The 17,742-nt window shown below is 46.1% G+C and overlaps 1 protein-coding gene across 2 annotated transcripts in view; it reads left to right on the forward strand.

Annotated features, from left to right (window-relative positions):
- The window catches only part of IPO11 (importin 11), an 89,702-nt gene that overhangs the window by 6,569 nt on the left and 65,391 nt on the right, over positions 1-17,742 (forward strand). For both annotated transcript variants that reach the window (XM_078599818.1, XM_078599817.1), the window contains exons 3-7: positions 2,313-2,413; positions 4,244-4,316; positions 9,724-9,927; positions 13,218-13,350; positions 15,802-15,860. In XM_078599818.1, coding sequence (XP_078455944.1) covers positions 2,313-2,413; positions 4,244-4,316; positions 9,724-9,927; positions 13,218-13,350; positions 15,802-15,860 — 570 coding nt within the window. The remainder of the gene's footprint in view (positions 1-2,312; positions 2,414-4,243; positions 4,317-9,723; positions 9,928-13,217; positions 13,351-15,801; positions 15,861-17,742) is intronic.

Consider the following 17,742-nt stretch of genomic DNA (forward strand, 5'->3'; position numbering starts at 1 on the left):
TCGCACAGATAGCCATAGATTCGCACAGCTAACCATAGACTCGCATAGAAACTCACAGACTCACAACAGAGACATATCTCTCATTGTCTGGCTTGGAACGTAACACTATTGTCATGAATTAAATGCTTATCAGCAATGAAGAAAATTGCATGTTGCAAAGTATTGTTTAATTGATGCGTATGCGTGGTTTTTCTTCCTTGTTTTCATCATAGTTGTGACGATCAATAGACTGTAGGTGGAACGTGTGCAATTGACCGATGGGCTGACTGCCATTTGAGATCTCTGCCTCATTATCGTTAACGCAATTTAGCAATTCATTACACAGACTGCTTAATATTCATTGATGTAGAATGCAATTTACTGTGTGCTACATTATGAAAACACAAATTGCATCTGGCTTATTTTTTAAAGTACGTAAACTCATTCCCTGTTTTTTTTTCTTCTCGCGTGTGGCTGAGTGTAAAACAGTCAAAGTAATTTAGCTTTCAAGGTCCAGTTTATTGAGCCAATTAATGGCGTTTGTGGAGGCCACTTGCAGCTCCTCCATTCCTCCTTTGAATGATCTTTGGGGCAGCGGTTTAGGACATATTATACGGCTTGCGGTGTGGATCCGCAGTCGCAGCTGGGGGCATTTCTTTATTTACCTTTTGCGCGTGAGATAGACGCAACACCCGTTGCGATCTCCTCGTATGGTTGAATGCGGTGCAGAGTTTTCTGGTCACATTGAAGCCGGGGGGACGGTGGGGGTGGGGGGGGTTTCTGTGTGGGGTCGGAAATGATTTGTCTGTTGTAGGCGCCCGTTTTTGTCCGCTCTGCTTGCCAGCATTCGTTACACCGGGTCAAACCCTGGTGGTTTCGAGAGCTTTTGCTCGGGACTTAATTGGTTTTCGCGATGTTTGGCAGGCTCTTGGTGGGTTTTGCAGCTCCTCTTGTGTTGTCTGCAGCTCGGGCTTTACAACATCATCCCAGGGTACTCGGTGAGCGTTCGAGCCTCTCTACGGACATTGGTGAATGTGCGCTAGCTAATTCATGAACCCCATTTCCAAACCCAAGTAACCTAAGACATCCATCTAATTGACTTGTAACTATCCCAAGAACAAGTAATAGGAATAGGTGACAAAACCATTGCCGTTGCAGGACCATCATTTTGGAACAACCTTGTTTCCTCTCTTAACCCTTTCCGAGACGTCTGCAAGTTGCAGGGTGGGTCCCGTTCACCGCAGAATCTCGGAACACGCAAGCGGTTGGCGTTAATTTGACTGAGAGAGACATAGCGCTGCTATTTGTAAAGACATTGAACTGTACTCACTGCAGAGAACTGTAGCGATAGGACCGCACTTTATGATAGCTGGTGCCAAACTGTGTCACACGCCCTCCCGCATGGCCATTTACTTCCGATTTAGTTCAGAATCGATTCGATTCCCTTGGGAATAAATTCCGTTCCGATGATGTAAATGTACGGAATCGGAAGAACTGATGACGTACACGTATCTCATCGCAATGGGAAAGGGTAACATCGTAAATCTTCCTTCAAAAAATATCCTGAAGCAGAAGATCAGTGCTGGATACAACTGCATTTGCAGTTGTGATTCGAAACTTTCATCCTGACCCATGTATCGGTAGTTCAATTTTAATGTACATTTTTATTGAGGGACTGTGTGTTGTCTTGGTGTGGTCTGCGACTGTTTTTACTGTTGTTTTGCTGCATTGCCCAAGTTAGGAATTGGTGTACTTATGCAATTTGAACTTATATACTTGATCTATTTTATGTTTTTTATGATTTGCTTACCTTTCCTATACTCTGCATTCTTAACGTTTTTTTGTAGTGTATATTTTTGTAACTTTCTGACCCACCCCTACTGAATATGTTGAAAAAAAAGGCTAAATATTTGTTGTTGGAGACTGATGCAGATATCTCCATCGCAATGGGCCGTGATCTCTCTGCTGCAGGATGAAGGCCTCACCGTGTTTTCAAAGTTATCGCGCCATCCCTCACTGTTGTAATTTCCACAGTCAATCTCGCCGCACGTGAGCTGATCTGATTATGGTGGTCATCCTCTTGGGCTGTGTTCTCTAGTTTGCCTGCTATTCTGTCACCAGTCTCAATCGTTGGATATCATCGTTTCCAGTCATGATACATCCCTGCCCAGGCAAATAAAAAAACATGTAAACTCAATGCGATGTCTCAAACTTGTATTTTTTCTCTCATACGTTGCCATCCTCTTTCCATCTCCCGTTGAATGGTGTGCAAACACTGCATTTCTTATATTAATTCCTTAACCGTTTGCCCTGTGACCCCATGAACCCTGCAGAACATCTTCATGGACCACAGTCTGGACGTGCATGTGCGGTGGCTCGCTGCCCTCTACTTCAAGAATGGAATTGACCGATACTGGCGGCGCCTGGCTCCCAAGTATGCACCTGTCACCCTCAGCATTCAGATAGCCTGGCGGTGGTGGCGCATACCTGTAATTAATCACCGCGGAGGCGTTGAGGGTTGGTGGATCAGACGAAGCTTGCGAGCCTCCTTTCCCATGAGCGTTGAGGAGGGGCCCATACCCTGGTTTGCCAACAGAAGGTGGTACAGCAAAATGTGAACTCTTATCTGTTCCGTCTGTATGGGGTAGTGTTGCCCCCTTGCATGTGTGGGATTTCCCCGGTTGCTCTGGTTACCCGCCCGCATGTGTAAATACTCATTGATTGGCCGGCATCATCTTAATATATAGAGGACTGCAAAGCTTGGGCAATTGTTGGCGCTGGCTCACCATGTGGCTGCTGCCTGTCTGCTTTAATGTTTCCCCCTCGTGCCTCTGAATTGATTTCTCTCTTCGAGAGTGAGCGAATACTCTGCGACGGCGGCGGCGCGTTACAAGCTGAAATATATATTTTTTGTCGTCATCTGCAACTCCTCCGAATAGGAATTTGTCATCATCATCGTCGTAATTGGAATTCATTATTAGGAGCACATTGTAAAGAATCATCCACAGGAGTTTTGGTATCAACCACCACCACCATCATCGTTATAATCATAATCATTACCATAGGGATTTGTCATTGAATTTAATTATTATGAGTGCATTGTCAATAATCATCGTCAACAGAAGCTTATCCTTAGCTATCGCCATCATCCGGTGCATGTCTGAAGTTGGCGTAATGGGAATTCATCATCATCATGATCATCAGGAGAAAATCATCATCACCCATATTTTTACGTCAATTATAATTTTCAGGAGCACAATACGGCATTATTATCACCATCATCACCATCGGATAAAATTGTCAGGAACAGCATCGTCATAATTACTCATATCATAAATAAAAATCATAATCTTCATTATTGGAATTCATCATGAATGGAGTGCAACATGGGTAGCAAATAATGATCATCACCATCATACTTAGAGTAGTCAGAATAGTCATCATCAGTCCGTGTAATTGCCGGCTCAAGGCTTGGGTGTCCATTGTGCTCATCATCACCAAGCTGCATTTAACCGCACCGCCGGGCGCTCTGAGCCAATGAGAACGTGCGATGGGCCGTGCGTGGCCTCCTGCTAATGAGAACTCGGTGGGACGAATGACGGCACACCACGTCAAATTCATGTAGAGTAAATCCCCGTTTACCGTGCGGTCAAACGATGCGTTTTCGCGTTAACGCGGTTTTTAAAATATGGAAGGTTTTTTATTTATCTCGCACTGAACCTGCTATTCCGCGAGTCTGGTGTGTGATGGACTACTTTTCTGAGCGGCGTGGGTGTTGTCATCTTTGTTCGATGATGCTCGGAGCTGGTACCTTACGATGCGTACTGTGGTACACGGTGTGCCTTCCAATTCTTCAGTCTTTGTTCCGGCAGCATCTTTGTGTGCGCAGCGTTAGCTCCCTTATCTTTTTCATTCACCATATCTCTGTATCACACACTTTATATATTTGAATAACTGACTGTCACACAGCATATTTATAGTATTACTATATAAACGGGACACATTTAAAAATAAACATCTAAAACAAATAAAAAATTGTAATAAAATTAAGGGCTGGAACGGCACCCCCCACCTTTACCGTTATTCCTTACGAGAAAACTCCTCCTGCTTAACGCGAATTCTCTTTATGCGGCAATTTTCAGGAATGCAACCCCCCCCCCCCCCCCCGCGTTAAGTGGGAACTTGCCATATGTAATTTATGCAATGATATAAATGTGAATAGAATATGAAGATGATGTGTTTCCTACTTGTGCTTGCTTTTCAGCTCGCTGTCGGAGGAGGAGAAGTCGTCGCTCCGTGCCGGTCTCATCGCTAACTTCAACGAGCCAGTCAATCAGGTGCGTCTTCCACCCCGAGAGAAATGGGAATCCTGCCCGCTAATTGGTCGCACGGGAGCATCTATTATTAAAATCCCATTTGTTCTTGTCGGCCGTTGCTGCCTTTTTACATTGGGGGCAGGAGGAGGAGAGGGGGAGGCGTGGCTGTCCTTTTTTTTTTTCCCATCACCAGAAACGAACAGCGTTTCCTGAAACTACTTTTACGCGCCCAAGGATTGTTCAATTTACGGTTTAATTATATTGGAACGTATCCTCGAGGATGGACGCTGAGAAGATGGAGCGATGCGATGGGCGTGTGTGCAGGTGCTGGGTGGACTGTTGCATCGTAGGATTGTGATGGAGGATGGTGGCTCAGGGAGGTATTCCTCCAGCAGTGGATTAACCATGGCTAATGTTGATAATATTTCTCTGTCGTACTATTGGCAGATATTGTTATCCATGCCTGTCTGGAAAAATAACTTGGACACCTGCAGATATATACGGATAATAGGTTGCATTTGCTGCCACGTCCTTGTGACTCCAATTGTCCGCATTTACTGGTAACTCATTTGTGAATAAAACGGGAATAATTTTACAATATCATTATCTACGGGCTTATGTCAAGCCAACGCTCACTGAGCGCCACCCCATGCAGTATTGAGATTGTGTCGCCAAAATTCACCATAACACATAGGCTTTCGTGACCAATATTGATAATAAAGGTTTTTCGGTTAGATCGCGTAAGTATAAATGTGTCATAACCCTCCACCACTCGACACAGCCAGTAAGGTTTGTCATGTAAACAATGCACCAATTAGTTACTACTACAGCCCATCGGTGTATTGGAGAATAAAGCCACAACATTTACAATTTGAATATGACATTTCGCTCGTAATTACATCCAGTATCATCGGGCGAGTTGCCAGAATAGTGAAGCCATCCACCTGCTTCCGGTCTTAAATAGAGCAAGACGGCATCAGTACTGAACCCATAAGGTGCAGAAATCAGAGGCGGAGGGGGGGGTATTGTAATTAAATAATAGTTTAGTAATCATGTAATTAGTATTTTTCCTCTATAAGGAATTGTAATTGTAAGGTGCCTTCTTTTTCCACGCGTTTGTCCCACTCGTGTAGGGTCCCGCTGTCCTTGCCAACCTTCTCCACACTGCCCTGTCCTGCGCCATTTCTCTTTCCGCTCCTCAGGTCACCATGTCCGATCATTGTAATTGTAAGATGAGGAGATCAAGAGGAAGGCAGAAGAAGAGGTGGGGCAGGTGGATGACTTCACTTTTCTGACAAATCGCCCGATGATGCTGGATGTAATTACCAGCGAAACGCCGTATTCAAATTGTAAATGTTTTGGATTTGCTCTCCAACAAACCGGTGGGCTGAAGTAGTAACTAATTTGCGCGTTGTTTACGTGATAAACCTTACTGGCTGTGTCGGGTGGTGGAGGGTTACGACACATTTATACTTACGCGATCTAACCCAAAAACCTTTATTATGAAACTTCACCATGCTGGTCAGTGCGGGTTGGGGAAGAGGGGGGCCTGGGATGGTTGAGACTTCACTTGCTACTGACGTTAGCCACGGCGGGGAACCGAACTCTAATGCCATGGTCTATAGCTCAGAGCCCTAATCACTGGGCCAGCACGTGGATAACAGGAAGAATCTGCACGCAGTTCCACATCACAAAATGCCACAGTCTTGCTCAACAGCGTAACGTTAAGATAACGACTTCCTTTGGGAATGTCGGATGGTATTTTATTAATTGGCGCTAACCGCGTGTCGTCGGAATTGCCGGTTAGCGTGATGTGTGCGCTCATCTGTCGAGGTCATCGCTTATTTCTGCTGGCGGAGAAGGAGGTACGGACACATTCGTTTTCTCAGACACGTACACGGAGCGAGTTGCAGATAAGGCCATGAGCGCACTGCGGGTACTGCGCCACACGGACTTTTAAGGCCAGAGCCTTAGAGGTGTGGCTCAGTGGGAGTTGATAATTGCCATCCCAGAGCGCTGAGCCAGTACGACGGAGATCAGCTGGCTTCTCAAGTGTAGTAAGTTGATAGTCTCGGGCCAAGTTAGTTTTCATTCGTCAATTAATATTGGCACAATTCCAGATCTGAGAATTACAAAATTTAAATCGACTGCCATATGACTTGCCTTTTTCAAGGATATAAGTGGATGCACTATCTAGTATGGATTAGAGGCTTTTTAAGGGAATTCAGAAGTAGTCTAATACATTCTTCCAGGGGCTGTGTTCCGATACAAAGGTAATTCACTGCTCGATGTGAGAATTCTGAATGGGACTTGTTTTTTTCTCCATAATAAATCTGCGGCCTTCAAAAATAATCCCAAAATAATGTGCCCTGGAATTTATCCTCATGAAGTAACAAACCAAATTTATTCATGGCATTTTTTGTGCTGTCGTGATTTAACTGGTTGAGACCATCAATTCGCTAAGCTTAAGAACCAGGCTTTTATTCCAAAGCCAGTTTATGTGTGTCTCTGGGTCTCTGTGCGAGTCTCTGAGTCTCTGTGTACGTGTCTGTACACGAGTCTCTATTTATCAAGTTATTTTGGACTGAGCTCAACCCCAGATTCGAACCCGTGGATCTCGGCAGTACCAGCTCTGCGTCCCTGAACCCCGAAACATGCGGCCACCTCGCTGAGAGATCAGTGCAATTCGTGTGATGACGGCACAGTGTCAAATATGGGCGTGCCGGCTGGCGCGATAAGATGAACCGTGGGTGGTGGCGCTCCATGTGGGAGGGAAGGTCATGCGCGGGTGCTACGTTCGGACGGATGAACTGCGGCCCCCCCCCGTTTCCCCATTAGGCGACGAGCAGGCGGTCCCTTTGGCATCGATAAATGAAGTTGTCTTATCAATTAAACATTTCTCCAGTGGAACACGTTTCTAACCTACATCTAAGATTCATGGATCGGTGGAAGAGCATGTGGCTTATTTTAAAAGAGTGCCGCGGTCGCGTTAACACGCTGACACGAGGGGGTCGCTCCCAGGTATTTTCCGCCGTGCCGCGGCAAAGATTTCTTGAAAAACAAAACGATATCGCCTGCGTTTGAATTGAGCGATGCATTATGAATGTGCATTTTTCTTTCATGATTCACGATATTTGTTGTCGGCTCGTGCTCGTTGGCTCGTACATGACGCCATGTTTATCTTTGCGCTTGAATAGTAAAAGAAAAGTAATAATGATCGTCACGACTTATCACGACAACCACCCCTTTGGCCTGCAGATGCTTTAGCATTTCGTAGGCTGTTCATCACACATCCCTTATGCTCGTGTTGCCTACCACTAAATGGATTGTGCTTTGTACATGTTTAAAATAAATATATAAATCCAACCAGGTAGTGCCATTGTTAAAGCGTACAGCTTCATGATTGTAAGGCCACGAATTTAAATCTTAGCCATAGTCGACTGAGCGCTTCATCTATCCTGGGCTGATAAAATGTGGTTCCATTTTGTAGAAGGTAAGCATTGGTTCTCAGGATAGACTCATCCCAACTACCACTGGTTGTAAACACGAGATAAAAACTGCCCCCCACCTTGCTCCTGCACACGCCACCTAACCTTTTTATCCGAAACAGAAAGCTGCAAATGAGGCCACATTTGGGAATCCTCTATCAATCGGGGCTTCAGTCAGCTGATTTTTTTAAAGGCAACCAACCCTCTGTGCACGAATGCCCAGGTGGAGGATTTGTGGTTTAGGCTGTGCGAGTACAGAGCACATTTCACACAGGACCATTCCATTAAGTTCAAGCAAGAGAAAAATGAGAGAGCGGTGTAGATTGAAATTTCGTTAAACCGCACATGCTCATGTTATTCGCACCCTTGTTACCACCGAACACAAAGTGTTCCGGTTGTGTGTAACGTGTGCTCGCCACTCTGCCGACAGCATCTGGCTAAACACGCTCGGCGTGTCGGAGAGCAGCCTCACCACATTCTAATGGTAATTGGCCGCATCCCTTGATACATTTCTGCAATTTCAATACGGTCTCGTCTCCCCAGTAACTCCCGGGGGTTGATTAGCATTGGGGGGAGTCCTCCTAGGAGACCGATAGCTATTCACGCGTTTTACGAATTGCTTATGTCCTCCGTGACCCGGCTATCGCGGGCGCACGCTGCATTCCGCGCCCATGTTGGTTACCGCGGTGAAAAGATGGGCGAGATGAAAGTATAATCCCCTGTTATTTCACAAACGTTCATATTTCCAATTGTTAGGATATATAATGGTGTTCATACTCTTAGGTTTTTTCGGTAAAGTCACGTAGGTAAAAATAAATAATAAAAATAAAATAAATAATAATAGAAATAAAATTATAAATCACGACGTTTCGGAGGCAACACAAGTCTCCGTCATCAGGTAAGTGAGGCAATGCATCGCTCAATTCAAAACGAAACGTGATTTATAATTTTATTTCTATTATTATTTCTATTATTTTTATTATTTATTTTTACCTACGTGACTTTACCGAAAAAACCTAAGAGTATGAATCCTTGCAGGCACGAAAGCTTCAAATCTAGAATTATAATGGTGTTATTGGCACATTGATTAACATTGATTCTTGAGCTCGCCATACATGCGTTGAATCATATGTTTAATAAGCATGTTTTTTTTTGTATACGTTGTATGTAATGGGTTCAATTCTGAAATAATGTGTTGACCCCAAATCGTGACAATTCAATTTAGAATTTCCAGAGAGGAGCAGTGGGGGGTGTTGGGGGCAGGGTGGATAATTGGTGAACTACAGCTGCGCATTAGTTCATTATATGGTGCTCTATTAGCTGCTGCTTCAAATAATTTACAATTAAACCGAAATATCTATTTCGAGCCTTTTTTTCCATCGAGCAAGTCTGTTGCCCGTGGCCCGTGTTTGGCGCCCGTGATGGCAGCAGCATTGGTGGTGGGGGTGAGAGTGGTGGCAGTAGCAGTTGATGCTGCTCGTGACGGCTATGGCTGAGGTGCGGTGGTGGTGGTTGTTGCTGTGATGATCATCGTTGTGGCTTGTTTGTATAATTGGTACTTACATTGGTGCTGGTGTTTATTATTATGTTTTAATATTACCTTTGTTTACCCAGGAAATAAGGCCAGGTGGCTCGGCGGTAGAGCAAGGGGCCTGCAGTGGGAAAGTTTCTGATTTAAAATCATCCATCCGGAGTCAATAAAAAGGGTACCGCTTTGTGGGGAAGTCAACAGTGGTTGTCCTCCTTAATCAAGACTCACCCCCACCATCGCAATGTGGAATTCCCACCGCTGGGCCCGGGTTATAAATAATAAATGAGCACCAAGGCCTCAATGCAAATTTTAGCGAGAAATCGCGTTGACTTTGAACGCGGGAAATGCATTAGTCATCGAATATTTCCGTAGCTAAATATGCAAAACGGATCGATACCCTGGCGCTCAGGTGGCGACGCAGATCGCGGTGCTGATTGCTAAGGTGGCACGGCTGGACTGCCCACGCCAGTGGCCCGAGCTCATCCCCGTGCTGCTGGAGGGTGTGCGCACGCAGGCCATGCTGCCCCAGCACCGTGCGCTGCTCACTTTCTACCACGTCACCAAGGTGCTCGCCTCCAAGCGCCTGGCAGTCGATCGCCGTCTCTTTCAGGAGGTGAGCCGCCCCCCCTCGCCCGCCCTACGTCCCCCTCCTTCTTTCCTCACCGATCGTCATCGTGGCGAACCTCGTATCGAGACGTCATTCGTTCATCACGCATAGTCAGCGAAGGGCTGTCGTGCCATACGTGTGACCTCTTGCGAGAGCATTCGCGTAATCTGAACTTGCTGCCGTTCGAGTGTCTCAAGACGTGGACGCACTCGTATTCCAAGACCTGTTCGATTTCCAATAGGCTGTCACCAGATTAATGAAATAATTTATAAAGAGGGACGATACAAAATAGATTGTTCAACAGTTTGTAAACAATTTATACCCTTTAATCCACCACCAAAGGAGGGGGTAGTTTGACCATATTTCACCACGCTGGGTTGGTGAAGGATTAGTGAAGGCTACAGGGGGGCGGGGGGAGGAAGGGTGAGGGTGGGGGGAGCACAAGACTGGGTCGAACGTGAAATTATTTTTATTTAACTTTTTTCTTTCAGCAGGAAGGGCCCAGTGAGCAATGCTCTATCTCATGGCCAGGAATCAAACTGAGGTGGCCAGGCTCCTCATGCATCGCGCTAACCCGCTGCGCCACCGCTCCAGCACTAACGAGTTAATAAATAATAGGTTCTTAACGCGAATCGTGACCCTCCCATAATTGGACGATTCATACATTCATTGGGACGGGCAACGGTGAATCAATGTCATTCCTGCTGATTGCAATTGTATTATCTTTTTTTTTAACCCTTTGTTTCATCGCAAGGTCCTGTAGTCTTTTTGCGGTTCGCTTACATCGCCGTTATAGATCAGACACACACGCACACTTTTATCCTTGGGCACTCCACCGCTGCCCTTTACGCGAAGCCTGCGGCTCAAAGCCGGGTCCTGCTCTCGTAAGCGCTTCTTCCCCTTGAGAGAGCTCCCGCTGCCACTCTTATTGCTGATCTTTGCATGATTAATGTCGCCGGTTCAATGTAGCGATTGTTGTGTGTGTGTGTCAGTGTGTTCGTGTGTGTGGAGACATTCTGCGGTGGTTGGCGTACTGCGCTACAAACCTGGCGATTCTTTCTTGAGGCCAATAACAGTGACAAATATGAATCGGTTGAGGGTCTACCCCTAGGTTGGCTCGGCCTTATATAAATACTGTACCTGCTGCAATATGTAAACATCAGTGCTTGGAGAGACGAAGGTGGCAGTCCATTTGTGCCTGCCACACCCCACCCTAGGTGCTCGCTAACTGCACTTGCCCCAATAGTCTGTTAAGGCTATACGGGGGACCTTTGTCGTTGTATGTCTGTCCTTGTGTTATAAACATGGCCTGAAAATGTTTTGGTACTGTCATGTTCAGCTATTGCCGTTACAGTACCTTGAACTCCACTTATGTCAATGGATGCTCCTTGTTTATACTATACATTGAAACTGTTGATGTTCCATGTAGAGGTAATATTATAAATGCTGCTGTATTGCATAGTACGGGAGTTGCCACGTTACTTTCAGACCGGAGGGCCCTTTTATGATAGCGTTGGCCTTGTGTTTGTACAAATCCATCCACGTTTTAGTACACACGTGTCACGGTGTTCTGCGTGGTGCCAATAGTGGGCAATTTATTTATAAATTTTAATTTTGCTAAGTGGCTGCTCACACACACACACGTACACATGCCTTAGAAGAGTGCGTGGGCTGAGCTAATTAAATGGCAAAAACAAAAAAGGCGGTCGGTTTTTTTCCCCCGACACCGCGACCCCTGCGTGCCAAGTGCACGTGGGGCATTGACGTGGCACACTAGCAACCTTTGTGCGTGCGTGCGTGTGCGTGCGCGCGCGAGCCACTCATTATGGTTAATCACCACGCCTAAGCACGGCTCGTCAGCTCGTGCCGCAGCCTATGTTGGTGCGGGCCAACGCGTCTCTTACCTTCATCAACGTTGTCGTCGTCATACCAAAAGAATCACCGCCTCTGTTTTTTTTCTCATTCATTTGTTTAAAAAATTTAGCCATTTGGCCAGGGATTGGGCAAAACCGAGCCCACTTTTCACCCCGGAAACTGGAGAGCACAGAATAAGTGTTGCTAACCTCATATTAAAACTAACAATAACATGTCGAAGAATCACAATTAAGCAACAAGCAATATATATACTATAAAACATGACAATTAAAGTAAAAAAAAAGTCAACCTAGAGTCTCATTTATGACTTGGCCGCTTCCTTGTGAAACGTAAGTGGTGCAACTAAGCATTCGATTAATCGTGGTCAATTTGTTAAGTGAGCTCGTGATGTGTACCTCAAGATTTGCGCGTGTGCGAATCACGTAAGGATCAGTTTGTACGTCGTTTGTCAAGGTGGAAAGATGTTAACTACCCTGTCTTGTATGCAGGATCGGGTGGGTTCAATCCTGACCCCGACGCCTTCTGTTTATTTGGAGTTTGCATGTTCTCCGTGGTCGCGTGGTTTTTTTTCCAGGTCCTCCGGTGTTTCCCACCACACTTATAAACATGTATTTAGAGTATTTGGCTGTTCTACATTTCCACACGATAAGCCGCTTTGCTGAGCAATAATTAGTAGCTAGGTTGCTACTGTTAAAGAGCTATATAGTTCAGTGGGCCTTACCTGGTAAAATAAAAATAGCTGGTATTGCAGCAAAAGGAGTGAACGCATCCAAGATGACCACCACCGTGGAGATGTATCTTGAAATACAGCATTGGCTATCTTAAAAATAACATTAAAAGACAAAATTACAGTCTTCATATTATAGGTGCTACTCATATCACTGTAAGAGCTGCTGTCACTTCTGCTGTTGTATGTATGTACGTTGAACTTTTTTTGCACCGTACGTAGCCAACCGTGCTAATCAGAAGTGTTGCTGCTAGTCTATCTAACAGCTGCTGCTGAAATAGCTGCTGTTGACGTATTAAAACTGGAGAAAGTCGCCCTCCAACAACAGTAGAGGGCAGAGGAGCAACACTCGCAACAACGAGCAGAGCGCCGGGTGGCTAAAATGCAGCAAGTTGGCACAGTCGGGGGCACAGGTGGTTCATCTGCTAGTCATCTCAATTAGTGAACCCATGGCACCTGGATCTGTCCTGTGACCTGTCAGCGAGCCTTCGACACTTCACGTGGCCTCGAAATGCACCCGGCCTGGCAACAAGCACCTTGGTGACACCGACTGTTGTTGTTGTTGCTGCTGCTCTAATGAAGCTGGTGCTGCTGGTCTATTAAAGCTGGGGCTACTGCTGTAATGACTCCTACTGCTGCTGCAATCGCTGCTGTTTCTAACATCGCTCCCTCGGTTCCTCTCCGCTGGGAGTAGTTGGCGTCTGGCATCTACGGCTTCTGCTGCTCGCTGTGGACTCACCACACCGAGTCCTTCCTGCAGCAGGTGGTAGCCAGCGACCACGATGCCACCGCTCACTCCCTCGAGCGCACACTCCTCTCGCTCAAAGGTTTGTCGCTCTTGTGTATATGTATGTTGAATTTATTTTTTGCACCTTATGTAGCCAACTGTGCTAATCGGAGGTGCGGGGGAAGGACAACAAACTAGACACAAAAGGCAGTTCTAAAGAAATAATTTTTCAATCTAGATGATTTAAAAACGCCTAGCTCCAGTGGCTTCCTAATATCTGAAGGAAGAGTGTTGCAGACGGCCCCAGAAGCACATCTGAAAATGCGTGATCTGACTGTCTTTGTTCGATGGTTAGCCAAAAGCCGCTGCAACGATGACCAGAGTTCACGTGATGGTTTATGTTCCTTGACGAAATTAGCAAGGTATTGTGGTTCATTTGTGGCAAGTACTTTGTGTATAATGAGTGCCACCTTATAATTTGTTTGTTCGGCAATCGGAAGCCAATGCAGCTCAGCGAGCAGTGGACGGACATGGTTGGATCTTGCAGTACCCCTCATGACATGTGCCAAATAATTTTGTATACGCTGCAGTGGACAGCGATGATGATGACGACGACGATAATGATGATGATATAGCCTGTGTACGTCGATGCAAGCCTGCGGCTTGTCCGTGTTTACACACCAGCGGTTGTTGATTTTGCCATTAGTTTTGTGGTTGACAATGCAGGTGCTTCTGTAGTTTGCGTGATTTCTGGCTCGCGATCGCTCGGTCCTTTTTGTGTACGAATGTTGAGCCATGGAAGGCTGAGTTGTGGTGGTTGGGTTGTGGTTCAAACGTTTCAAGTATATTTTTTTCGTGAACTCGGTGAGGACTCAAGAGACCCTGAGATGAGTCTCGTTTGCAAGTGTTGACCTGGTTTACCGATATGACAAAGGCAAAACAAATAAAAATAGGACCACAAAAGAACTGTTGTCACATGAGAAATTGGAAATATTACACAAATAATTCTCTGCAGCACAAATCGACTCGTGCAGTTTAACCTCCAGATTGAACACAGCAAATTACAAAACTAGGCCACAGAATCATGAAATATTAGACAGATATAGGGCGGTTATTGTAGTACTAATATGTCAACAAACCAAGGGTATGTATAGGTTGTGGACTCTTGTGGTGTACGTGAATAAATTATTCCAGTGGCATGTAATATCACACACACACTGACTCAGTAATCTTCATAATTCACGAGCCACAGTATCATCGTCATCATGAAGATCATCATAGTGAACACACATGCTCACAAAGGCATCAGGGTTGTATTAATTATCATCATTGGAATGAATACTAATTTCACCTTTGAACACACCACACAGTATTTGCTTTCTTTGGGAAACGAACCACAGACGAGCAGGAAGGCAGCCACGCAATGGGTCGGCGCCAACAATTTCCCAAGCTCTACAGTCCTCCATTTATATATATATTAAGGTGTTATGAGCCAATACATGAGCAATTATATGTGGGAGAAAACTGGAGCCCCACCAAGAAAACCCACACGTGCGAGGAGGAAACACTATCTCGATTATTATTGCTCCATCTCCACGGGTGGTTCTCCTCTGAGGGTGCATTTTCTCCTTTGGCTGCGGTTCCTTCACGTAGTCCACATTTCACTTATCTGTGTACATTGCAGCATTTGGATTTCATTCACTGTTATCACCTTGGCCTGTATATTTTTTAGCCGTCCTAGTTTAGCAGCTTCCCTGGACCCTCGTGGTCTAATTGAGGCCACCACCTTGGTTTGAATGCAAAGTAAATAAATTGACACCTTGTTGTGAGAGCTCCTTCAGTGAATTAATCAATCTCATCTCGAGTCTCCGCCACCACCAAAGACAAAGATCCCCCGTATAGCCTTCACAGACTCTTGGGGCAAATGATGTTGATGAGCACCTATGAAGGCTGGTACAGCACATGGGACAGTGGCCAGCACAACGCCTGGCCGCATTTATCTCCCCAGTGGTGATGTTTACACACTGGACCGGGTACTCGTTTGTGGCTGAGTATATCTAGGGGATAATTCTCACTGGCATTGGCCGTGAGTTGGAACCGAACTTGGGGTGCCAAGTTTGTCGCACAGCCTGTTAACGACTGCACTACCGCCGCACTACCGCTTCCCACCAATAGCAATAGCCGCCATTCGCCACTAATTGACGGTAATGTCACCACGGGGCCTGTGCCAGGCCAGGTGCACTTTGAGGCCACGTGAAGTGTCGAAGGCTCGCTGACAGGAGGTCTCGGGACAGACCCCCAGGTGCCATGGCTTGGCTGACTGAGGTAACCGGTAGATGTACCAGCTGTACCCCCTACTGTGTCACCATCTCAACCAACACCACCGCCTTGCACCACCCCTACAAAACACGCCCCCACATGGACCCCCAAGCCTCCACTCCTGTGTCAACTGTCGAAGCCTCCGTGAGTTCCCGTGGCCTCCCAGCCATCGCACGAGTTGACATTTCATTTCATTATCCCCCCTCTACCCCCACCCCCGACTCACCCACAGTGTTGAGGAAGCTGACGGTGCACGGCTTTGCGGAGCCACATGGGCACGCAGAGGTCATGGTAAGATGCAAATATTTCTGTCTCTCTTCTCTTTCCCCCGTTCCCTCTCTCCTCTGCCGCCCCATGCCCCTTGTGCTGCCCCCGTCACACACAAGCACACACAACACTAACTGCACCCCACGACAGCTCTTGTGCCAGGCTAGGTGTACTTTGAGGCTTCGTGAAGTGTCAAATGATTCCTGGGAAGCGCATGGCAGATGACAGACCGAGGTGTTGATGGATTAACTGGCTGAGATGACTGTCAGGCGAAAAAAATATTGGATTCCCTGGGTAGCCTACACAGGCTTTTGGGGTAAGTGCCATTAGCAACCACCGATAAGGGCTGAAACAGCACATGAGCAGGTAGATGGCCAGCACCTCACCCGGCCGCCTTTGTTTCCCTCATGGTGATGTTTATACATGGCACCAGGTACTCAATTGAGCACTCATTTGAGTGTCTGGTAATCGCCAGGACTGATTCAGGTAATCGCCACTGGTGTTGGTGGCCTTGAGCGGAAATCGAACTCAGGTCTCTGGGTTCGTAGTGTATCGTGCCAAGCGTTACACTACCGCTCCAACCACTGCATATACATGCGCAAGGATGTACATTGGTACAGGCGGCCCATTTGCAATACTAACAATCACCACCACCTGAGTCTAGCCAATTAGAGAATCGTTTTCTTCGTACGCCGTGAGTGCAAATCGGAATGCGGCCAATTAGCGGCAGTAGCTGTGCAATTTGGCCGGCGAAGAAGTTTGAGTCGAGCCCGTAATTGCTGCTGCTTCTACTACGAATGCAGAGCGGGGACAGCACACGGATGGGAATTAGGCCAATTAGCTGCCGTTGATAAGACAAGCGGCGCAAAGAGGGAGGAATCTTGGTAAATTTGTAATGATGTTTTGTGTCGCCTGCGCAAATTGGACTCTGACTAGTTAGCGCCCGTTTATAGTTCAGCAAAAGTTTTAGGAGAATAAGAAGTATATGTTCTTGCTATATTTTTTATAGGTTACGTAACGTATTGATATATCCATTAAATAGTTTTTTATTGCCTTAGTTTTTCATCTTTCAGAAACCACAAAATATTGGTAAACTATATAAATATTTTTTTTATTTTACCAGGTAAGGCCCACTGAGCTGTATAGCTCTTTTCAGAAGTGACCTGGCCACAAATAATAGCTGAACAAAGTGGCTGATCACGTGGAAATTTATATCAGTCAATACTCTAAACGCATGTCTCTAAAAGTGGAGGGAAAAACCGGAGGACCCGAAGAAAAATCCATGTGACCACGGGCAGAACATGCAAACTACAAAACTACAGGCATCAGGGTCCGGGTTGAACCCACAACCTCCTGTTTACCTGGTGAGGTAGTTAACATCTTGCCACCGTGTCACCCTGTAACAAGTCGTAACAAGTCGCTTGTGCGTCATAGTTGTGCACTTTTACAAGTCTCTTTGGCATCGCGTGACCTGATGGTGGGGAAAAATATCTTCTCCAAACGCTCCAAAGTGGACTGTAACGCGGATTGGAAACCCAACGAACCGTTATCTCGCTGTATTTGATGTTAAAGTAGACCCCCTACCCCCCCCCCCCAGCGGCCTGACTGCCTCTTAAACCGCGAAAGAATTAACGTGCACTTACCCTGCACGTGCTGCTGCCACTGGTGTCATTGTCACAGCTTTTATCTGAGCATTTTGAGTCGGGTCGTGATCATTTAAATAAGTGGCCGATGTGTATAATGACAGGATTAGCTCCCACACGGTTGAGTGTGCAAGAGATGCATTACAGCCAATTTGGTGTTGCCGTTTTTTTCTACCAATGCACTCTTGTCAATTACAACCGCAATAACAAAAAGTGATGCGGAGTTTTTAAAAAATGTTTGCACCCTCTCCCCCCAAACATTG

This window comes from Lampetra planeri, chromosome 13 (genome assembly GCF_965212315.1).
Source record: "Lampetra planeri chromosome 13, kcLamPlan1.2.h2, whole genome shotgun sequence".
Classification (NCBI taxonomy): Eukaryota; Metazoa; Chordata; class Hyperoartia; order Petromyzontiformes; family Petromyzontidae; genus Lampetra; species Lampetra planeri.